At 42.0% G+C, this 24,828-nt stretch overlaps 1 protein-coding gene across 3 annotated transcripts in view; it reads left to right on the top strand.

The window, feature by feature from the left end:
- The first annotated feature begins 1,070 nt into the window (after nucleotides 1-1,070).
- LOC119850571 (histone acetyltransferase KAT6A-like) overlaps nucleotides 1,071-24,828 on the top strand; it is a 54,445-nt gene continuing 30,687 nt past the window's right edge. Inside the window, exons 1-8 of one of the 3 annotated variants that reach the window (XM_043508520.1) lie at nucleotides 1,295-1,351; nucleotides 2,344-2,410; nucleotides 7,656-7,755; nucleotides 14,176-14,244; nucleotides 18,265-18,295; nucleotides 19,935-19,994; nucleotides 21,198-21,278; nucleotides 22,021-22,157. In XM_043508520.1, the coding sequence (XP_043364455.1) occupies nucleotides 7,693-7,755; nucleotides 14,176-14,244; nucleotides 18,265-18,295; nucleotides 19,935-19,994; nucleotides 21,198-21,278; nucleotides 22,021-22,157 (441 nt within the window). In that variant the 5' untranslated portion in view covers nucleotides 1,295-1,351; nucleotides 2,344-2,410; nucleotides 7,656-7,692. Of the gene's footprint in view, nucleotides 1,352-2,343; nucleotides 2,411-7,655; nucleotides 7,756-14,175; nucleotides 14,245-18,264; nucleotides 18,296-19,934; nucleotides 19,995-21,197; nucleotides 21,279-22,020; nucleotides 22,158-24,828 lie in introns of all 3 variants that reach the window. The other 2 variants (XM_038388809.2, XM_043508522.1) reach the window with 2 other exon arrangements.

The following is a 24,828-nucleotide window of genomic DNA, read 5'->3' on the forward strand; positions in this document are numbered from 1 at the left end:
CTTTTTCAATCGTCTTAAACACTTATTGTCCTCTTCACTTAAGGATTCAATATAAATGCCTTCATTAGTCAACTTCTGGACTGAAGTCTTTGCTTCTTCCAGTACTTTTTCAATGGATAGCTCTCTGATTGATCCAAATGTAGCTTCTTTTGCTGGAGAAAGATCTACTACTGCTGTAGCAGATGCCTGGAGGGCATTGTTTAATGGCCCGAGAGAACATGGAAATAGTCTTCTCTGAACGTAGTAGCAAAAGTAATCCACCAGCCTCACTACTTAGATCCATCCCATCTTGGTAGATACCTTCCAAAGCCAGTAATAATGGCTGCAGTAATTTGAAGACAACAGTCAAGGATTGCTCATGAGAAAGCCAGAGGGTTTTCCCAGGTTGGACTAATTTGAACTTCATTCCCAGTGTATCTTCTTTATTTTCCAAGATGTTCAGTCTTTTTGGACTCTTGCTGAAAAAAGAATATAATGAAGACATTCAATTTATAGCTTTTTAAATGTCTTTTGAAGGTTCTCCAGCTCTGACGAGTGCCAGTTGGAGCAGAGGGCCTCTGCAGTGTGTATAGGAGAGACTAGGGTTACACTTTTTCTCTGAGCAAAGCTTGTGCTCCACCATGTCTTCCAGAGAAGTTTGCAGCTCCATCAAATGCACAAGCAGCCATCTGTTTGGGCTCCAATTGACAAGCATTTAACTCTTCTAAGATGTGGGTTGTCACAGATGCAGCTGATGTGTCTTCTATAACTTGAACATCTAGAAATGCATCTACTGGCCTACCACTGACATCAAGATAACGTACACAATGACTTAATACTCCATGCCCATTGGCCATGTATGCAATTTTTAAATCGTATTTTTAAACATGCTCCATGTGGGGTGCTTTTCATCGGCCGCCGGGCTTGTGGGCATTTGGGGTTCGCATTTTCAAAGTTTTCCCTACAGCCAGTGGGGCTAGCAGAGCCCGGGCTGCGAACAGGAAAGCTGAGGTTCTCCTCACCAGGGGCAGGACCTTTAACAGAAACACCAGAGACGCGCCGGACGAGCGGTGTTGCGGGCGGGGACAGCTGCCAGCGGCCCCAGGAAAGGCCCCTGACTCTCGGGAACCGTACACGGGCGCACGGCTCCCCGCGTCCCGCTGCTACCCGGGGCCGCGCGGTGTGGCGGGCGGGCGCCCAGCCCAGCCCAGCCCCCGGCGGAGGGCGAGGAGCAGACTCCGATTCCCGCCGCGGGCGGATTCCGGTCCGGAGTTTCCATCCCACATCCCCAGACGCGACCCCCGCGCGCAGCACGCAGGGGCCGAGGCGCATGCGCCCTGCAGTTCTCTCGCGACGGCAGCCGGGGCGCGGGGTGAGTGCCGGGGGCGCGGCGGCGGCGGCAGACGGGGCGCTTGGGCGGGATGAGGGCTGCTCTCCCCGCCCCCGTCTCCGTGCGGGCGGGGCGGGCTCGGCTCGCCTGCTGCCGCGCGCGGAGCTCGGAGTCGCGGGCCAGGCGGTTGGAACCGCGCCCGCCCGGGCTCCCGGCGGGGTCCAGGCTCGTGGGGCGCGGCCGCGGGCCGAGACCAGCCCGGGGGTCGCTCCGCGGGTGGCTGTTCCGGCTTCGCCCGCACCCCGCGGCGGTGATTGGCCCCGCGGCAGCGATTAGGGAGCGGGGCCTGCCGCTACGGCGGGAAGGAGGCGATGAGCCCCGGGGACCCTTCCGGGGCGGGGGGCGCCGCTGTCTCGCCCTCCCCTCCCACTTGAAAACGCCTGTAGTCAGCGATGCCTGCAGCGCGGGGGGCCCGATGACAGTTCAAATGTGGACGCTGCGGGTGGAAATGTGTCAGAGGAGAGAGCTGATCCTAGGAAGTTCTGCACAGTTTGCAGCGAGTGAGAGCTCGTATTGGTGCCCCTTCGGTGGCTTTTAAGCAAATACCACCACTTCTTTCTTTGCTCAAAGCGGGGTGGGGGTGGCGATCCATATTCCTCATAGTGTGGCCTTGCAGCAGCAGGAAAATGGGGGACCACTCCCCAGCTCCTGTGTTTGCATTGTCTCCTAGGGTGATGGGTCCTCGGAGTACAACCTTGAATTGGGATTGCTATGCCCCCTTAACTCTCCATCCTGGGCTGTCTCTCCTGATGCTTGACTAATGACAGTAGCAAACCTCTCCAGGTGTTGTAAACGCTCAGCCGCCAGGATGCGAGATACACCCAGATAAGTTAAATGAATGCTGTGCAAGCCACTCATGAGCTATACAGAGGGAAACACCAGCAAATCCCCCCTCCCCGATCCTGTGCCCCAAAAATGTACCATCTTGCGTTGCTCAGGACTTTCTCAGTAATTAATTCACCACTTCATCAAAGGATAATGGACATGCACTAGCTAATGTAATGTCAGCAGATTCCGCAACCACTTTAGACAAACTCACTAGTAAGGATAAAACATTAAAATAAGTTTATCAACTACGGAAAGATAGATTTTAAGTGATTATGGGTGGTAGGCATATAGGACAAAGATGGTTACAAAAGAAATAAAAGCAAAATTGCAGTCTAAATTCTAAACTTTATCAGACTAAGCAAGAGTTGAATCAAACAGCTTTTCTCACCCCCACTGGATGTTGCAGTCATATTACAGTTCTTAATACACAGGCTGAATTTCCTTTTCAGCCTGGGACCAGTCTCCTTAGTTTGAAGACTTTCTTTCCAGCGTTCTTATTGCTGGTCAGTAGCTCATGATGGTTGCTTAATGCCTGTTTGGGTATGGCTCACCTCCTTTGTTGTCCTTGACAAGCTAGCAGTGGGCATCTCCCGAACTCACAACATATTTGAATAACAAAATATAGCAAAATTTCATAACTTCATACGCAATAATGATATACGTAGCAAAGTGGATTTGATTTAAATCAAATTGATCTAAATCATGATTTAAATCACTAATCAGGAAGACTTGATTTAATCATGGATTTCTACATAGAAGTGCATTCTTGGTGGTGGTTATAACCTTAATACATATTCTTCACAACTCAGAGATAGATGTAGATTTCATTTTTAGAAGGTACGCACTATATATTTTTAAAGTGATTTATTTTGAAAACTTTTTAGATTAGTTTTACAGCTATATCAGAAAATGAGTGTTTGGTTATTTCATTTAACAAAGGTAATTGAAACATATTTATGAAGTCACTGTTAGAAGTGAGATTATCACTTCAACAGTCTGAATCCAAGTGCTTCAGTGACTTCCATCAGTTCACTGGTGTGACTTCCTTTAAAACATCAGCAAACCTATATTTCTTGAATGGTTCACCCTTAGCTCTGAAGTTTATTATAGTTGGCATTATGGAGGGATGATTGCTGGATGTCCATGTCATACCCAACTCCTCTTCTTCAGTAGTTAAGGTTTGATCCTGCTACTAAGTATTGAGAATATTTGCAAGAAAATGAGTTGGAGATAGTGCTTGTCCCATTCGTTTTTTTTAATGCTTGTAATTTAACTCTCATTGCATATTTCTCTTTTTAAGATCTCACTCAGTTCCTTCCAAATTTCAACAGCATTAGCAATAAAACAGCTATTTCCCTGCATTTTGTTCCAGGCTACAGAAATAGGCTTCAGGGTACTCAGCATGGATTCAACATTTCTCTTAAACCCAATGTTGAGAACTTTGGCTGTGACAGTGCCATCTATTTTTTCACGATTTTGTTCACAAACTGTCATCAGATTAGGCCAGTTCTTGATATAGTGCTCAAAACTGTCCACTACTGAATTCCATCACGCATCTTGTGGGAGAATTAGCTTGGTTCCTCCCACTTTTTTCAGAGCAGCTGTTGCAAAGTGGGAAGTATTTTGCAATTTCAACAATGTTATTTCTGGAAGGTGGTGCATCAAATGGGACTCTCTTCACTCCTAAATAATTTCTTCTCCTTTTGGATACATTTGTAGTGTTGTCTGTGACCAAGCTGCGTACCAGACATTTGTATTTTTTTTCCACAGTTTGTTACAGCTTTTACTACTACTTCTTGTAAGTATTCTGCTGCATGTGCATTTCCTGATGTATCAATTGTTTCTGTAAGAAAGACATTCCCTTTTTCTGTTGTCACATAAGCACATACAACAGGATAATTGTGGACATTGCTCCACTCATCAAGACTCAGATTAACAATTTTACCCTCTAGATCTTTTGCACACTGCTCAATTTCTGTACTGTATCCTGGTCTGAACCATGTTAATGAAATATGGGTTCTCAGTCATATGGAAAGGAGAGTTTGTTGCATAAACAAACCAAGCAATTTTTTCATTGATTATCTCTTTTTGTAATCTGCTGGTTCTTATCCGAAATTTATCTAGGGTTGTTTTTGGATTATGGAGGTGTTTTTTTCCTTTTTGCTACATGTGCTACTGTGGCTATGTGACATACATGATGTGATTGAAACACTATCATATTAGATAACTCTGAAACTATAGAAAATGATGGTGATATTGAAGGTGGATAGTTTTCAGAATCCTGTATGTTGAGGATGGATTCTCCTAAACAAAATAAGTCAATGCAGTTATTTAATTATTATTACCATACTGCTCGTTTAGTATTGTTCATTGCATTCACTGACACTCAGTACTACTATAGAGGTGAAATTGTAAAAGGAAGACCTGCCTATTTCAGCTATTTATTTTTTATCACAACTTCATTTAAAATGATAATACCATAGAGTAACAACTATATTTTTTTGCTCAAACATGAGAATTCAAGAATAGTTCAGAAGGAAGACGGGCGGTCCTTAAGAAAGAAGTATGAAATAAAAAAAGTTTACCAACCCGAAGATCCTGCATGTTCAGACATGTTCCTTTCATCATGTTCAATGCAGCTTCTTCTTGAGAAGGAACACTTCTCATGATGATGTTTCATTTGGGCAACCAGGCCTTGCATTTCATTGTGGCACTGTTTGCATTTTGCATGCATGTTTGACTTACCCACAGGGAGAGGAATTTCATTGAAATATTCCCAAACTGGGGTTTTCCCTTCTAGTGAGAGAATGTTATGGTAGATCTTAAATCAACGAAAGCTACACTCAGAAAGACCTCAAGACTTCTGGAACATGCTGCTCAAACAGTTTCACTTGTGTTTCTACTGCCTGTCCCTCTCTTCTCACATTTATCTCCAGACTTCTTCTCCTTGTCCAGATTTATTCCGCCCCCAACAATCTTCTATTCATTGAACTTTTTGAAACTTTGCATTTTTAGAGAGAGGTAAGGGATCGACTCTGTGTACATAAATTTGCAGAGAGACAATAGGGTTGAGGTCTGTTATTTTTCATTTCTATATATTATGTATTTCTTTTAAAACATTTTTGCTGTTAACAAGCATGTTATCTCTGGAGACACAAATCCACAGTTTGAGAACTGCAAAATTAAGCATCTCTGATGATATCTTCTAGACGAGCAGTGAGTCCCATTGGGTAGATAGAAAGATTAACCTAAATAATCTATACAGAAGCCCCTGGAACCCCATATGATTGGGTCCCTAATCCATGAACTATTGGAACTCATTTACAAAACTTTTCTTAAACATTACTTGAATATATTGTCTGATACTATAGAATTAGAATTTATAATTCCTATTCCATAATAAGATATCTTTGAGCTATATTGTATCTTAATTAAAACTGTTTTTAGATAGGTTTTTTCCTTAAAAAGCATTTTATAAAAAAAAATCCAATTTAAATAAAAATGTTTTTGATTTAAAAAACAAGTATTGATTTTTTTCCACCCTGATACATAGTTTGACAGAACAATGACAAGGCATGGTTTATATGAAATATAACCATATACAAATGATGAATATGGGGTTAGAATGTGCTACTTTGAGCTACAGTACATCACACCTAGCTTCTTGGAGAAGGTAGCTGAGGTGGCTCAGGCCCTTCTTGTCTTCCCAGGTGTCCGTAGTGGTAGGGACAGCAGTGGTTGGGATCGTAACTGACAATAATATGACCTGGTGTGCTCTGGTAGTGGATGTGGGTATGTATGCAGCATTTTGGAGCAAGCCTCCCAGTCTAGGATGATATACTTGAGCTAGTGGGATTCATAGTTGTGCTCTAAAAATAGCTGTATAGACAACAATGTGAAGTTGTGGCTCAGGCTGGAACTCTGGTTCTGAAGACCATCCCCTGCCCTAGGCTTCAGAGCCATAACCACGATTTCACAGTGCTGTCTATACAGCTATTTTTAGAATAATAGCGTTAGCCCCGCTAGCCCAAGTCTGTTGACCCAAGCTGGGAGACTTGCTCCAAAATGCTCTGTAGACATACGGAGGCCAGGTAGCTTCCTTACTGGCTGTAAAGGCTGTTGCTCTGCTCTCTGCTGGAGACTGTTTGCACAATCTGGTAGTCTGAGTTGGTTAAATATGGTTCAGATTTTCAGGCTTTTCTTCACAACTGTAAAAACCAGAAACATTTTTTAAAATGTAATCTTAGATTCTGATATCATGTGTCTCTGGAAGCTGGGATCCTAAACACATGGCTGTTATATCTGTGCCTTAATCTGGCTCTGTCTATACATGTATCTGAAAAGGTAAAAGCTGAGAAGTGTGGCAGAGCATGTGATTATAGTTTAGATGTGTGTATATTATGCCTGGTGGGTAGGGCTTGGGAGAGTGCCACTCCTCCCTTCCCCCCCTCCCCAATTTGAGGCCTGCTCTTAATGAAACACTGATGTTCTCAAAACACAATAATTAGCCTGGAAATTCAAAGCTAAACTTCCAGGTTACTGAAAAGAAACACCCAAAACCCAAACATTTAAAATATGCATATACCCCGCTATTATAACAGAGGTGGGCAAACTACGGCCCGCGGTACCCTCTTGCCCGGCCCCTGAGCTCCTGGCCTGGGAGGCTAGCCCACGGCCTCTCCCCTGCTGTTCACCCTCCCCCGCAGCCTCAGCTCACTGCATCGCCGGCACAATTCTCTGGGCAGCAGGGCTGCGAGCTCCTGGGGCAGCGCAGCTGCAGAGCCCAGCCTGACCGGTGCTCTGTGCTGCCTGGTGGTGCGGCTGTAGCACCACCAGCCACTGGTGCTCTAGGCACTGCGGTAAGGGGGCAGGGAGTGGGGGTGTTGGATAGAGGGCAGGGGAGTTCAGGGGTATGGTCAGGGGGCAGGGGTGTGGATAGGGGTCCAGGCAGTCAGAGGGTGGGAAATGGGGGTTGAATGGGGGCAGGGGTCCCGGGGGGCCAGTCAGGAAGGGGGGGGGATTGGATGGGATGACGGGGGGCAGTCAGGGGCAGGGATTCTGGGGGCAGTCGGGACAGGGAGAAGGAGTGGTTGGATAGGGCAGGGGTCCTGGGGGGGCAGTCAGGAATGAGAGGAGGGGTTGGTTGGGGTGGGGGTTCCAGGGGCTGTCAGGGGATAGGGAGCAGCGGGGGTGGATGGGGCAGGGGTCCTGGGAGGGCCATTAGGGAACGGGGGGGTTGGATGGGGCAGGAGTCCTGGGGAGGAGGGAACATGCCTTGCAGCCTCCCCTAACTGGCCCTCCATACAATTTCTGAAACCCAATGCGGCCCTCAGGCCAACCTTTCCTCCTCCTCCCTCCTCCCCCCTCCCCCCGCGGTGCTATAACATGTTAACAGATTAAACCAGAATTCTTGTGTCTTGCATGCAAGTAAAGTAATACTTCATAAATATTTTTGTAGCTTTCCTAGTCCTTTTCATCTCTTTTAAACCTCAAACATGGACACCGAACCTGAGGTAAAGAAAGAGAAGAAGCAGCATCAGCATCCTTTCTACTGCAATGTGAGTACTTCATATTATTAAGGGCCTTTGACAAAGTATAATTTTATCCATTGTTGAAGGGTTTGAGAGTAGGAACACAATCAAAGAGTTTGGGGAAACCATTGAAAACTAGCTAGCTTTAAAATGGCTTAGTATCTGTCTGGTGATTTGCCCAACTATTGCCCAGGTTCTGGAACTCCTCCTCCTCCCCCCCTTTTTTTTTATTTATTTGAATCACCCCTATCATATTTCTAGCTGGTGCCAATACAAGGTCTTCCTGTGCAGATACTTGACTCTCTTTCTCTCTATTAAAATGATAATCCAACTCTACGAGACCAGCTATTTCTGACTACAGATGTTGAGAGTTATCTTTTTTCAGGTACAATATTTTTTTGATTCTCATGATCAGAAGAGAGAAAAATGTTTTAAATAATGAAACAGATATTCCATTCTTTAAATTGCCACATAGATCTGGAATCTTTGCAATTAGTTAACACCTAACTGTAGAGTCTTCCTTTGATATGTGTGCACTGCTGCACAGAAGCTGTCCACACCCAAATATCGTTAGCTAATAGTTAAGGTTGAGAGTGCTAGTCATGCATTTCATGTGTGTCTTGGGTAAGGGGAAAATTATGGAAGTAGTCAATGCTATTACTCTTAACTGTCTTCATTAATACACACCCATAAACTGGAAGTTAAGAATATTCTAAGTGTTGTATAGACGTAGCTTGGTCTTGCGATGATGCCCTGGATAAAAAAACAACCAAGGATATGTCTACACTGCAGTTGAAGATGGGATTGCTGCTCATGTATGCCTACCCAAGCTGCAAGCTTTCGTCTGCTTACCACAGATCAAAATAGACATGAAGCTGCTGTCGTGCTCAGCTTCAGTGCGGCTGTATAAGGGCACCTGGAATCCTGGGTTTGTAATCATATTTCTAGCCCATGCTGAAGCCATTGCTATTTTTAGCCATGCTAGGTAGATTAAAGCTAGAGCAAGTATGTCTACCTGAGCTGCAGTTGCACCTCCAATTACAGTACAGAAGAACCTTGGGAATGGAGGTTGTTTGTAACTCCGAAATGTTCATAACTCTGAACTAAACGTTATGGTTGGTCTTTCAAAAGCTTACAACTGAACATTGACTTAATTCAGCTTTGAAACTTTACTATGGAGAAGAAAAATGCTGCTTTTAATCATCTTAATTCAAATGAAACAAGCACAGAAACAGTTTCCTTATATTGTCAAATCTTTTTTTAAACTTTCCCTTTATTTTTTAGTAGTTTATATTTAACGCAGCCCTGTACAGTTTTTGGTTTTGGGTCTCTGCTGCTTGATTGCGTACTTTCAGTTCCAAATGAGATGTGTGGTTGACTGGTCAGTTCGTAACTCTGCTGAACTTTGAGGTTCTACTGTATAGACGTATCCTAAGAGACAACCTTATCCATCCATAACACACACTTTAATCTCACCAGGGACCAAAACTATAATGCTTTGTGCTTATTCATATAACAGTTAATCCAACTCTGTCCTTTGCAGCAGTAAGAAGTCCACATAAAGACATACTTACTGTGATGGGACCCTTGGGGTACAACCTGGAATAGTGGGACCACTGTGCCCCCTTAACTCTCCAGCCCGGGCTGTCTCTCATGATGCTTTGCTAGTGACAAGCAGCAAACCTCTCCAGATGCTATGATCATTCAGTTAACAACATGCAGGGACACACCCAGCTAAGACCTTCTCTTGAACAATGTTAGATCATTAATTAGTTCACTGCTTCATCAAAGGATAGTGGACATGCACCAGCCTTTGTAATATGAGCAGATTCCCCAAGCATTTTAGACAAACTCACTGGTAAGGATAAAATATTAAAATAAGTTTCTTAACTACAGAAAGATAAATTTTAAGTGATTATAAGTAGTAGTTACCTAAGAAAATAACAAGTAAACATGCATTCTAAATCCTAAACTTTCAGACTAAGCAAGATTTGTATCAAATAGCTTTTCTCACCCCATTGCATATTGAATGCAGGTTGCAGTTCTTAATGTGCAGCTGAATTTCCTTCTCTGCCTGGGACCAGTCTCCTCAGTTCAAAGTTTTTATCTTCCCAGCGTTCTCATTGTCTTCAGGATAACTGGGGAAAGAGAGAGGTGGTCTCATGAAGTCCCATCTTGGGGGGTGGGATAGCTCAGTGGTTTGAGCATTGGCCTGCTAAACCCAGGATTGTGAGTTCAATCCTTGAGGGGGCCGTTTAGTTGATCGGGGCAAAAAATGGGGATTGGTCCTGCTTTGAGCAGGGGGTTGGACTAGATGATCTCCTGAGGTCCCTTCCAACCCTGATGTTCTGTGATTCAATGATGCCTTCTTTTATACTCTCAATTCATGTCCCAGGGAAGATACTGGTCCAGACATGTCCTGGTGGGCCTTGCTTAGTTATAGTCGTAGTCAGTCCCCATTGTGTGGTGCTTGCTCAGCTGTCTCATATAGAATTGTAAATTTCTTGTTTACAGTTCCCCTGCTGGTCAATGGCTTGTGATGGTCGCTTAACACCCATTTGTGTATGGGTCACCTCCTTGGGTGCCTCTGGAGAGCTAGCTCTGGGCATCTTCCAGACACATAGCATACTTCAGTGTCAACCATACAGCAGAATATTATAATTCCATATATAGTGATTATACACATATTTTGACAGAACAATGAATTTCAGCATGTGACCTTTCATATGATACCTTGCAAGGCATGCTTTGTATGAAATATCACAATGATATTCAAATGATGAATATGGAAGTTATAGGGTGCTACTTTGAGATACAGTGCATCGCACACATTCTTAATTGGACAGTCAGGATAGAGAAGACCATCCATGTGTCTGTCCATTTTAGGATTTGGAAGGTGCCTCTCGCAGTGTTCTCCAAGTGCTGATGTATTTAATGTGCCGCCAGCATACAGATATCAGGAAATGCAGAGCTAGTGTATATCTACTGGCATAAACTTCCTAATCCTAGACCATTCTCCAAATTTTAAGAATTCTGGTTACATATACTGCAGACTGTTTAAAGTCCTTAAAGCAGTTTTAAATGCTTCCCCCCAGAAAATATAGTTTGAAATGGATATAAACCCTCATGCATCAGGGCATATGTTGGCCTCTAACTGATGGAAATTAGAAAGGAATTTTCCTTATGAATAGGTTACTCCATAATACCTGTTGTAGTGTTTCTTGAAAGGTCTGTTGGGTAGGACAGTAGACTGGGAGTCAGGAGACGTGAGTATTATTCTCAGTTCTGTCACTGAACTGGTGCCGGCTGTTTTCCACTCCCATCTTTTGTCTGTCCTGTCTGTTTTAGATTGTAAGTTCTTTGTAACATAGCCTGCAACCTTCTTAAAGCTCGTATTTATAAAAAGAGCAGAAAGGAGTGATGGTGATGAGGCTATAGAATTTGGGGGTACTAGGAGGAGCCTGGGACTATTGTGGCACAATAGAGGGGATTTGGGATGGGGTATATATGGGGAATATAGGAGAGAGATGATCGGGTGGGGTGACATGAAGGGATGGGGATAGATGGAAGTCATAAGGTACATGAGGAAAGGAGGCAGCAAGAATCTGTTGTGTTCATGTGGAGTGGGAGTGAGAAAGGGGACATGGACTGACCCAGGACTTGAGGAAGGGGATGAGGCAGAATGTGTGGTGGCTGGTGGATTTGTGGATGAGGGGAGAAGAGAGGTGCAGCAGAAATGAATTGTAAAGTAGCTGAAGTGCTTTGGATGACAGAAAGTAATGAAGGAATTGTAGCAGAATGTGAGAAATAGTGGTTGTGTGGCAGAGGCTGTGGTGGACACCAGGTGAGTGGGAGGGAAAAGAGACTGGCTTTGGGCAAAGAGGTTAGGCAAGTAGAGGGGCAGTGAAGGTGAGGGGAAGTAGGAACAGAGAGAGGGAAGCTTAATAAATAGAAGTCAGTATCAGTGTTGAGAGGCATCAGGATGTTGTGAATATGAAGCACATTTAGCAAGGGCAGCAGAAGTATTCAGGGCATTAGGCAGATGGTGGGGGTGTTAGGCAGAGCATCAGAGAGAAACTCTTTTGTCTGTGCATTGTGAGGACTCTCCAGTAGAGGGAAGTACTGACTCTGGGGGTAGAAGATCATTGGTCCTACCTATAAAAGGCAGCATGATAGCCCAACTTCCTACTCTGGCTGCAAGTATGAGCTTTGCTGGGTGGGGAAAAGGCTCTTCCTTTGAAGGGCCACGCTCCCAGAAGGATTTCACAGGACAGTGGACCCTCCTTGGCAGGCCCCTGGAGAAAGAAGATGGGTGATGTGCCAAACCAGCCAACTATCCTCCAGAAGACTATACAGAGAAGTGGGGGGAAATGGTCTCCATTCCCCAGCCCCAAAGTATTTAAATTGGAACGCTGGATGAGACAACATGAGGGAATTGTTGAGCACAGAGTGGGGCAGCTGGATGTTGTGTGAGTTTGGAGGGGAGAGTTTCTTGGTTAGGAAGGGACATGTGTAAAACAGGAGGTAGTCATGCAGAGAATATGCACTCTATACTCCCCCAGAAGCAAAGCACCTGCTAAGTGGAGATCTTGTTTCTTTACATTTAATCTCTTCAAATTTGAACACGTGAGGCCTTTGCATAGTGGGGGCTGTTTTGCTTAGAAGGAAAGCAGGGTTAAGGCAGGGAGTATGGGGAAACAGATATGTTGGAGGGAGACATCTATTCCCTACATATCTCTCCTGAGGAACCTCATTTAGTAGGCTCATTGGTGCATGACAAACGTACTTTGGCTTTTGAACCTGACCACCTTACTGAGGTTTGTGTGTACATTGGGAGGAACTGGGATGTTTAGGGGAGTTGTCGGGAAGGAGTGGAGGCTCCTGGATATCTTCATTCACACATGTACACCACCTCTGATTAATCTCATTTGGCTCATCTTTCCACAAATGAGCCTACATACATTTGTCAGGGTCTGATGCGTCTACTGAAGTTTGTTGGGTGGAAGGGAGAGAACTGGTGTGTTTAATTGTTGCTACTGAGGAGAGCGTGGATGTTGGATGTGAGGGAGCTGGCTGTTTGCAGGCACAAAGAGGAGCTGAGTTGCTGAGGGAACTTTGGTGGAACCAGGTTGTTTGGGGAGGCATAGAGGGAGTGGTTGGGATGCAGGGGGTGTGGAGCGTTTCTCCCTTCTTGTAAATGTGGATACCTGTCAAACCTCATTAGGCTTGTTAGTCTCTGACAAGCGTATGCAAGCTCATCGGGGACTGAGGGGAGCTTATGGAGACTTGTTGGGGATGAGGGAGGGTGGAGGCACAGGGAGTCAAAAGGGATATGGAAAGTCTGGAAGTGTGAGGTTGGAGGTACAGGGTGCTAGGGCACATGGCACATGGAAGGGATAAGAAAGGCATTAACAGACCATGAAATGTATGTAGAGTGAATGCCTTAAGCAGATGTTGTCCTCAGCGTTTCAGTACCCTGCTCATTCCTGCCCAATGTGAGTATGCAAACCTTAGGAGGTCTACATTTGCTTAAAGGACTCACTCACCCTGGGTACCTTTCAAGGGCTGTATGAGGAAGAACATTCCTTTCAGCCCATTTCATTTTATATCAATTGCTTTCTCTTCAGTTTTGTAATCCCTTCAATGAAGTGTTGATGTGAATCATACTTCTTGAACAACAGGAGAAGAGAGATACAACAGTTCCTGATCAAAGTTTTCAAATTTCTTTAGAGCTTGGGTTTTGTATCCTTTATTTTGATCTTTTTGAAGATCACCTTTCCATACCTCTTTTAATGATTTTGAGAGAGATGGCCTACCCTCAGTTGAATATATTTGAAAGGTTTGGGTGAACCTGAAACCATCTTATGCTATGGAGAGGGACTTTTAAATGAAAGACAGGACTTTGATCCTCCTCTTTGGAAACCAGTGAATAGAGTGGGGTTTTTTTTTTGTTTTTGTTTTTTTTTGTAATAGCAGTTTTCTTTTTTATTTACGTACATCTGTTGTCAGATTTACTCCTGAGCCATAAGTTTTTGCTTCTTCAGCTTCTTTTGAGAGATCTTTTACTTCTGAGCAACTTCCTCTTCTGGCTTTGGAACAATCTGCTCCTTCTCAGTGAGGATCATCTCAATATGACATGGGGAGTTCATGTCGGGGTTGATACGACCATAAGCTCTGTAGGTACGCCTGCGCATTTTGGGGGCCTTGTTGACCTGGATGTGCTCAATTACCAGAGAATCCAGATCCTGCTGTTCAGTCTGGCTTTAGAGGAGTTGTGTTTCAGCAGAAATCAATCTGTACAATCTCAGGGGTATAACTGATGTTTATTAAACAGGGAGATTTTGATTAGTTTGAAATATCAATGATATTTTTCAGAATTAATAGTATTTTTTTCTGTTTGCTTGCATAATAACGTAGAAATAATTATGAATCTTCTTTTTAACCTAGATTTGCAAAATCTCATGTGCTTCTGCATTAAACTTGCAGACTCATTTCCTTGGATTCAAACACAAGACGGTAAGATTAGGGTTTTGTGTGTGCGGGTCAGGTTTTGTAGATAGTTGCATTAAACAATAATGATGTGTAGGATTGTAATCACTATTTTCTTTTTAAAGTAATAAATGTTCTAAAATGTGTAAAATTAGCAAAGCATCTAAATTTTTGTTTAGAATTTTCTTGCGTTTCTGTTTTTGTCATGTACAGTAAAGCAGAACTTTTTAGTATAGCAATGATGTTTAAAAAGGTTCATGTTGATCTAGCTGTGTCTTGCTGTCTAGATTAGTGAGAGCAAAGGGGGATTTAAACATTGCAACACTCAGTGTTGCAGTGCCTATCTCCTAGGTACTCAACCAGTGGAATTCAGAGCCTCAAGTTAAGTGCTTAACACTCCCTATACAAAGCACGGGAGCTTTGACATCTAAGAAGGGGATTCTCACTGCCACCTAAGCTAGCCAGGAGTGTGAAATGCAGATGAAAAAGGGAAGGATTTAGGGCCCAGATTCACAGTGGTATTTAGGCACCTAACTCCGATTGATCTGGGCCTTAGGTGTCTATCTCCATTTGGAAAAAGAACAGAAGTACTTGTGGCACCTTAGAGACTAACAAAATTTATTTGAGCATAAGCTTTCGTGGGCTACAGCGCACTTCATCGGATGCATGCAGTGGAAAATACAGTAGGACGATTTTATATACACAGAGAACATGAAGCAATGGGTATTACCATGCACACTATAACGAGAGTGATCATTTAAGGTGAGCTGTTACCAGTAGGAGAGAAATACTGGTATGGGTACCCGCATGTCCCCACAGTATGCCAACATTTTCATGGCTGACTTAGAACAACTCTTCCTCAGCTCTCATCCCCTAATGCCCCTACTCTAGTTGCGCTACATTGATGACATCTTCATCATCTGGACCCATGGAAAAGAAGCCCTTGAGAAATTCCACCATGTTTTTAACAATTTCTATCAACCTCAGCCTGGACCGGTCCACACAAGAGATCCACTTCCTGGACACTACAGTGCTAATAAGCGGTGGTCACATAAACACCACCCTATACCGAAAACCTACTGACTGCTATTCTTACCTACATGCCTTCAGCTTTCATCCAGACCACACCAAACAATCCAAGCTCTACAATACAGCCGCATTTGCTCCAACCCCTCAGACAGAGACAAACACCTACAAGATCTCTATCAAGCACTCTTACAACTACAGTACCCGCCAGTTGAAGTGAAGAAACAGATTGACAGAGCCAGAAGAGTACCCAGAAGCCACCTACTACAGGACAGGCCCAATAAAGAAAATAACAAAACGCCACTAGCCGTCACCTTCAGCCCCCAACTAAAACCTCTCCAGCGCATCATCAAGGATCTACAACCTCTCCTGAAGGACGACCCATCACTCTCACAGATCTTGGGAGACAGGCCAGTCCTTGCTTACAGACAGCCCCCCAGCCTGAAGCAAATACTCACCAGCAACCACACACCACACAACAAAACCACTAACCCAGGAACCTATCCTTGCAACAAAGCCTGTTGCCAACTGTGTCCACATATCTATTCAGGGGACACCATCATAGGAGCCTAATCACATCAGCCACACTATCAGAGGCTCGTTCACCTACACATCTACAAATGTGGTATATACCATCATGTGCCAGCTATGCCCCTCTGCCATGTACATTGGTCAAACTGGACAATCTCTATGTAAATAATGGACACAAATCAGATGTCAAGAATTATAACATTCAAAAACCAATAGGAGAATACTTCAATCTCTCTGGTCACTCGATTACAGACCTAAAAGTCGCACTATTACAACAAAAAAAATTTCAAAAACAGATTCCAGCGAGAGACTGCTGAATTGGAATTTAATTTACAATCTGCACACCATTAACTTAGGCTTGAATAAAGACTGGGAGTGGATGTGTCATTACACAAAGTAAAACTATTTCCCCATGTTTATTTTCCCCCCTACTGTTCCTCACACATTCTTGTCAACTGCCAGAAATGGCCCATCTTGATTATCACTACAAAAGGTTTTTTTTCTCTCCTGCTGGTAATAGCTCACCTTAACTGATCACTCTCATTATAGTGTGCTTGGTAACACCCATTGTTTCATGTTCTCCGTGTATATAAAATCGTTCTGTATTTTTCACTGCATGCATCCGATGAAGTGGGCTGTAGCCCACGAAAGCTTATGCTCAAATAAATTTTAGTCTCTAAGGTGCCACAAGTACTCCTTTTCTTTTTTACAAGTACTCCTGTTCTTTTTGCGGATACAGACTAACATGGCTGCTACTCTGAAACCTATCTCCATTTGAGAGTCTCAGCTATTAACTCTTCCCTGAAGTTAGTCACCTAAGCCAGGTCAGTCCTTTCTTGGGGGGGTGAGGGGGGAAGAGAAGAGAGAGAGAGACCCACCCACCCATTATAGCCTATTGGCTAGGGCACTCATCTTTTCGGGTCCTGTAGGGGGGAACACCTAGTTTGGGAATCCTGCCAGGGCTTAGGTATGAGCAAGGGCTCTGGGATGGCATCTGGACTTAAACAGTTTTGTGCATACCCATTGGCAGAAACTTAGATATTTAAGGGGGTTAGCACGTGCAGCTTTACGCAGCAGCTGAGCTATGATTTTGTGAATGCCATTATTACCTAAATACTGGATTTTGTTGCCCAAGTTCCCTTTATAAATCTAGCCCAAAATATGTTTCAGAGCTTCATGCTCTAGTCAGCAAGGGGCATGAGGCAAGATCAAATACAGATGCAGATATTGATTAATCTGAATAATGAAGCTAATATAATAGGAAACAGTGGATTGATTTAAATCAGAACAATGTAAATAATTGATTTAAATCAGCAAGCAGGAACCATTGATTTAAAAATCAATTTTAATTATGTTTTGCATTTGTACTTTTTCACTATTTTCCTAAAGAAAGTTTATTGTAATTGATTGCTAACCCCTGAAATGTTGATTTGCAACTAAATATAGCCTTTACTCTAAACTTAGTGCTTTTCTTTGCTAACCAAGAGGATACACTATCTAAATAAGTAAATATAATTGCTTAAAAATGTGTATATAGAGTCTTTAATTTTTACATTTATGTTCGAAAATGGTGATTTATGCATTTCTGATTTACTAGATAATGATTAATTTATACTTGTAATTGGTGTCAAGCTCTGTTTGGGTGGAAGTGCAAGTTCTATTAAAAAGGCACAAAACCAGCATTTTTAAAAATTAAATGATCTTAAATGTGCTGGATACATAAGAAAAATGATTAAAAAGTTTATCAAAACATGTTTTGCATTTTAAACTAATTATTTTAATAAACAAAAGAGGTATTATCTGTAGTTAGTGATTTGAACCGATCGTTTCTGGGCTGTGTGTCCTTCAAAATTTTGAAACTTGTACATCTCATTCTCTCACACCTAGTTTTTATTCATAGATTGGGAGTGGAAAAGAAGTTCCGCTGCTTTTTGAATTCCCAAATGGTTTCTTAACTTTGACTGAACTAGTCATTGGACTGAACTAATAGAATAAACTGAAATGAAGAAAATATTCTCTCTCTAACTGCAGAAGAGGCTCCTGCTCTTAAAAGCTGTCTTAGCATTGCAACAAACTGTGGTTCTAGGTGCTCAGCTAGTGACTTCCAGTAGTTCAGTGGTCTGGATTTCTTTAGAACTTGGTAGCAAATATATATTGCTTAATATTATTTTTGTATTTAATGTCAATGATTGTAATAGATTTAAGTCTAGGCCTTAACCTAGGTTGTCAGTTTTAAATAGGTTTATTTTTTAAACCTGTATTTAATTTAAATTTAAAAAAATATAATGTTTATGATTTTAAAAAAATGATTCTTATTCACCCTGATACCCATCTATCCATTCATTGGAGAAAAATTGTTTGAATAATTATCTTCTGTGTAACCCTTAATCTAATTAGTTTATTATATAAATAGTGACTGTCCATCTCTTTGGCAATGTAACGTTTCTAAGAAATTAAACCATTACATTGGTTTTTCTCTCATCAATTTAGGTTGAAGAAGCTCTAAAAGCCCATGGCATTGGTAAGTGCTAAAGTATAACTTTTTGCTTTGGTTAGATGTGTTTTATAAACATCCATACAAAACTGAAAGTGACCTTTTTAAGAACTTTAATTTTAGGTCCAATCCTGCTGAAGTCAGTATAACTAATTGTGCTAGTAAGGGGTGTACAGATTGGGCACTAGAATTGTAATATTTTGGGATTAATCATAAGAGGACCTGGTCTATACTAGAGAAATAGCTAGAAGAGGTTTGAATTCATTACTTGTGGAGGGTTAACTTTTAAACCAAATGATACTATTTAATTGTTAACTTCAATTATTCCACTGCTAATTATTTTAAAGAAAAATAGTGTGGTTGTATTTCATAAAGTTCAGAGGTGGAAAAGACTTAAGTCATTTGGCTTAAAAGTTGGCCCTAAAGTTGTACAGTTTGATACAGTGTATTTTCCAGTCTAAATCTAAATGTCCAATTTAATTTTTTATGTACCAGATATTGGGCTTGTATTGTTTGGAGAAAGTTCCCACAGCACAATAGACCCCTCACCGCTGGGCAGTTTTTTCCATTTTTTTTTGTTTTTGTTTTTTATACGTTGGAATTCTTTTTTCTTACTTTTATCCCATTATTCTGTGTTGGACCAGAATTTAAATTCAGACGCAAGCATCACAAGGCCTGTTTGGTGCTCCAAATCTATTCACTGAACACCCCAGGGAGGACTTGTGGCAATTCTCTTCCCAACGCAGGGGGTTGGCCATCTGTGAGAATTTATTTGTGAATAATCTACCACTCCTCTGCTCTTCCCCCTGCCCCATCTGCTTCCTTTTCTGACTGAAAAACTCAGTTTACATATGAATAAATGATACATTGTATGTTCTGAATCTGTATCATTTTAGTCTTTCATGCATGGCAAAATAAAGTCTCTTTTTAAATATTAAATTTTGAATAGAAATAACTTCTGCAATGTATGATTACAGTGAAGGAGGGTTCTGATACACTTCTTCTTGCAGAGGGGGTGAAGCCAGCAGGGTTTCCTCTTTGTCCTGCAATCTTGCCTGTTTTTTCAGGGCTTGTCTACATTAGCGGTTCTCATCAATTCCCCTGTGTAGATAAGCAGCCCCTTGTGAACGCAAGGGTAACCAGGAGCTCTGTGCTCTGCCCTTATGCCAGAGGAGAGCTCTTTATATGAAATTAACTAGCCCTTTCCAAATCCCCTCTCTGTATCATGTAATGTCTCAAAGTAGGTGTGAAGTGCTGGATTTAAAGCTTAATGTAGCAGACTCTCATTCCAGGCTGGGTTCTGTAGATTTTCACTATTAGTGGGTTCTGCTGTAATTTAATACTTTGGTATGAGTTTAATTAATTGTAAAATTGGCAGCTTGGTTGAAGTTGTAATTGTAATTTCTTGTCCTCTTTAATAAATTGTCTAGCACTAATTTGGTTTATTGTAATTCTTTGGTGTGAATGTTTGTGCTTCAACTATTACCAGCAAAATTTAACTTTTGGTACATAGAGATTAAAGTAATATAATTTGTTCCTTTACACGTCAACAAGAAGTTTGCATTGTTTCCTTTAAACATGGTGCATGTCCAGTCTTTCTGACTGGGTTCTTCTCAAGGTCTTGTTCCAGTCTTTGTTCATAAATTTTTACTTTTTTTTTTTTTAGTTAAAACTGTGGGTGGAATAGGGGACCAAGCAAAAGCGCCTATAAAACTTCCTGATTATGGTAAGTTAATTTCCTTATTCATTATAGTGCACAAACATGCAGCTGTGCCATGATTTAATGTCCTGCAAGAGCCAGGGATGCTAGAAGTTAGCACCTCCCGCCCGCCGACAGACCCCACGGATCAGCGCCTTGCCCCTCCTCCCCCTGCCTCTTGCCTGCTGCAGTTAGCTGGCTTGCGGCCTTCACGGGGGGGGGGGGGAGGAGTGAGGACTCCCGAATGCTGCAAACCAGCTGATTGCCGTGGGCAGGAGGCAGGGGAGTGAGGGAGAGGCTGCGCACCAAGTCCTTGCTCCTCCCCTCACCCTCCTGCCCCATGAATGCCGCAAGCCTGCTGATTGCCGCGGGCCGTCTCCCTGCTCCTCCCCGCTCCCCCCCGAATGCCGCAAACCTGCTGATTGCCGCGGGCCGTCTCCTTGCTCCCCCCCGAACGCCGCAAGCCAGCGGATTGCTGCAGGCAGGTGGCCCGGGAGGGAGTGGGGAGGAGCGAGGACGCAGCATGCGGAGTAAAGGGCAGCGAGAGAAGAAGAGGCAGGTTAAGGGTGGGGGCTTGGGGATGGGGTGGAGTGGGCGGGCCGAGGGTTGAGCTCCCGCCCCTGGTACTTGCAGAGTAGGGGAAGCTGCCGCTGCTGCGCAACGTGCTTCTCTTAGCCTATAGCACCTTCAGCCTCCTTGCCTGCCTCATTGTCTCCAGTGCCATTGGGCTGTGCCTGTGTGGAGTAAGGCGGGGGCACCTCCCAACTACAGTATTTTACTGTACTGTATGGCAAAAAATAAATTTCCCTTGAACCTAACCCCCCCATTTTCGTTCGTTCTTATGGGGAAATTGGATTCGCTTAACATCGTTTCACTTAAAGTCGCATTTTTCAGGAACATAACTACAATGTTAAGTGAGGAGTTACTGTACCTCTACAACATCTTCCTTGCAAGAGAAGACAGTGTGAGTGGGTGGGACTTCAGGGATAATGCTTCACCACATCAAATGGCTCATTGCTGTGCCTCCTGAAGGGCATTGCAGAGCAGGGATTGGTTTGGATTTGTTGGCAAACTTAAGTCCGTGATTGAAGTGGAGGACACCACTTCCTTTTCCTAGATTTCCCACTGCTCTAGAGAGTATCTAAGTATATAACTGTACACAATGCATGGTGGTTATTGCTTTGGTAAAGGGAACTAACCACATTTTAATAAAGTGCTTTTATTTTATAGTTCAAACTGAGCCAGAGAAGTTTCAAGGACAAACCTTGGAAGAACAGCTTAATACATGTAAAGATTCAGAACCTGCACTTGGTGAGCATTTTTTTTAAATGCTGTAATTAAATGCCAGCAATGTTTATGTTTCCGGAGGGATTGAGTGAATTTATACATTCATAAGTATGAAATTAAGTAAATCTTATACAATTTCCATTACGTGTTCTGCTGGTACAGTGTGTAAGTGAATCTTACTGATGAAAGTTTTTGGAATTCTCATTGCATATTTATTCTTGATTAGGTTGGACATGTATCTGTTGAGAGTGTGGGTTACAAATAAGGGTATATATATTAGAAGCTGCTCTTGACTAAGTGATTCTGTGATTACTCTTATTATAATATCATAGTTGATGGGTTTGAATATAAAAATGCATTTTTATACAAACATGTCAGTTTCTCTTTGTTGGAGAGGAGACCGTCTATTTCTAAGGAACACAGAAAGAGATGGTAAGCAAAGGATTGTCCTACATTTTCCAAAAGTGACTAGTGACTTTTGAATACCTCAGTTTTTGTTGCCCAACTTGAGGAACTTAGAGAGCACATTTTCACAGGTTGGTGGTTAGGAAGATGTCTTAAGCTTAGCGCCCAAAAATTGAAGTACTCAAGATAGCTAGTTATTAAAATCTTGGCCAATTTGTTTAGTACCTAATAAGTCACTAAGGCTTGCTTTAGTTTCTTTTTCTTGAATGAACTGTTGATCATCTGTGTACTGAGTAATAATATGTAGTGCAGATTGTTTTAGTAAACACTAAATTGTAAAATATCTCTTTCTTCTATACAGGACTTGAATATATAATTGAATACCGATCAAAAGAGAATCTCCTTGTTCTCTACGAGTGTCAGCTGTGCCACTGTCAAACGGGATTGAGTAACATGTTCATGCATGTTTATGGCTCTAAACATAGACTGGCATATCTGGTAAGTAGGGGTTTTTTTTTGGTTTTGTTTTTTTGAGCAAGTTTTCTTTAGACTGTTCGGTGGGTGGCAAATTCTCTACTTGCACTTTTCATTTGAAATATATTTGCATTAGGATGTTAAACCAATAAAAATAAAATGATTTTATATACACTTTCTCTAAGGCAAGTTCAATTGTAATAGAGCCACACACCTGGGTTTATGCTCTGGACTGTTACTAGGTGTAAAATTCTGAGCTGTTCCTTTGCCTAACAGTAGCAAACATGTGCCTACCTGCTGCTGACTCCCTAAATTGTCACTTCCTTTTCTTTGGTTGATTGAAGAAGTTATCTTGATAGCAACAATAAAAGCCTCAGCTTTTCTGTAATATAAACAGATAGCAACAGCTATATTTATAAAGAAAATAATTAAAAACACACACTAGCAAAACAAGACAATGCTTCTCTGTCTGGGCAGAGAATGAGAGAACAAACAACATATGACAGGTGTATAGTCATGTTGCTTAATTGCACTACTGGAAAGCATTCAGATACTACAGTAAGGTGTAGTTTAAAAAACAGAATAGAATAATTCCTTAATGGAAGCTTTTTTCAAAAGTTACATTTTTATCATTTATAATTGTTTTTGATTTCTAAAATAAAAGAACTAAAGCAGTGAAAAAATGTTGTCTGTTCGAAGGTGCCTCTAAGCATATATTTATTTTAGGTCTACAGGAACATTGTATGATAAGAGTACATGATTGGGAATCAGAAGTTCAGAGTTGTGTTCCTGGCATTGCCACTAATACAGCATGTGAGTGGGCAAGCTGTATCTCAGTTTTCCAGTCTGAATATTTGTAAAGCACTTTGAAATCTTTGGATGGGAAGGTGCTTTTAGAATGATCGAGTATTTGTCCTTTTTGAGTTCTTTTTTTCTTAATATGTTCAGACAAATGACATTGCCCCATCGTTGAACACTTACTTGCATTTACTTTGTATCAGTCCAGGAGGACACTTCAGAGCATTGCCTTTGTGCTTTGAAGGAATATCATGATGCTCTCGGATATGGGATCTGCTCAGAGATGGCTGTTTAAATTCTCAGATCCCATGAAGAACTCTTGGCATCCCTTAAGTTAGTCATTGGAAGCTACAGGGTCAAATAATGGTTCATTGTTGATAGAGATCCTGCTGAAGCTGTCAACTTTTATTCAGAACTCAATTATACTTGTATCACAGCAGCACTTCAGAGCGGTCCATCTGCTTCAACTTATTGGTGCCAAATAGATTTATTTAGACAGCCACGCTAGTTAGACTTTTTGATGTATGTTCCTTCTGTGCTATATTCAAATTTAGAGGTGAAGGTTAAGCCTCTAACAAAATGCAGAGTGAGATCTGCATTGCTGATTGAGATCTTCACAGCCCTTTGACACCTTATTTGCTCTTGACTTCTATTTATATATTTCTGAGTTCTTTCCTACTAGCTCTATTTTTGTTATCCAGATTGGACAAATATCATTAGGGTCTTGAATGCAACTTGGATTTGATGTAGGGTCTGTGGCATTTTTCAACCATGTACGTTCAGTTAATTTGACACTACAGTTGCCAGGTGCAGTGAGCATTCAGGGCATATTCTGTGTGCCAAGCCAGTTCTTAGTGATCATATGGTTGCATGCAGCCAATCTCTGGGGTGTAAGCTGTGCCCAACCTTTGGTTCCTTCAAAACATTTAACTACAGTACTATTGTATGGAACTTCTTCATTGGTACAAGGGGATATTGTCACAAACACTGGCAAAAAATCAACATGCCCAGATTTCTATATGGCACTCAGCATCTTGAGACTTTGAGTGGAGGATGGAAAGGAATGCAATTCTCAAGTCAATGCTGGCTAGAGGAGTGGTCCCTTAATAAACAATATGCAGCTCACAAGGGCCAAGGAAGAAAACTTTTTTTCTCAGAGGATCTGAGCTTTAACTTCATGAGAAGGATAAAAATTCCTAGCAGGATGTAATGGAGTTCCTGGAGCTGTAGGCCCTTCAAGATCCTGTAGTGAAAGGAGAGCAGCTAGCTCTCTTATTGAAGTTGAATCAAAAAGTGAAGCATAATTCTCTATAATAAGGGGGACAATATCAAATATTGTTTACATCTTCCTTCCATGAGTTTAATCGAGGCAGTAATGGCCAAAATGAGAACTGACACTAAAACAGGATACATGGTTCAGTTTCCCTGAGTCATGAAGAGATGTATTGAATAAAGCCTTCTAGTAGGAAATAAGCACCATCATTTCAGATGTTGCTTTTTGGATTGGTATCAGCTCTTTCATACTTTTATGAAGAGCATGCATGTTGTAGTGGTGTTTTTCCACAAATGCGAAATTGTGTTCCCCTAGCTGGATGTGGACAGTTCTTTAAAAAGATCCAAGAATCTATCCAGTCACTATCATATTGCTGAAATCTGAAATTGAAATTAATTTAAATAACATTTTAAAAAAATCACAGCTTGTTTCTTAAAATAATTTAGAATACATAGCCCATTCTAAATGTAACTTTGAAAAGTTGTCTTTACATCTTCAAGAGTATAACTCAAGTAGACTTGGATCAAGATAAGAGGTAGCAGAGAAGTGGTGTGCTTAACAGTAGTCTCTCCTATGAAGCTACATTAGTGACCTCTGGCAGTTTTTCCATTCCAGTGGGGTTGC

This window comes from Dermochelys coriacea, chromosome 2 (genome assembly GCF_009764565.3).
Source record: "Dermochelys coriacea isolate rDerCor1 chromosome 2, rDerCor1.pri.v4, whole genome shotgun sequence".
Taxonomy (NCBI): Eukaryota; Metazoa; Chordata; order Testudines; family Dermochelyidae; genus Dermochelys; species Dermochelys coriacea.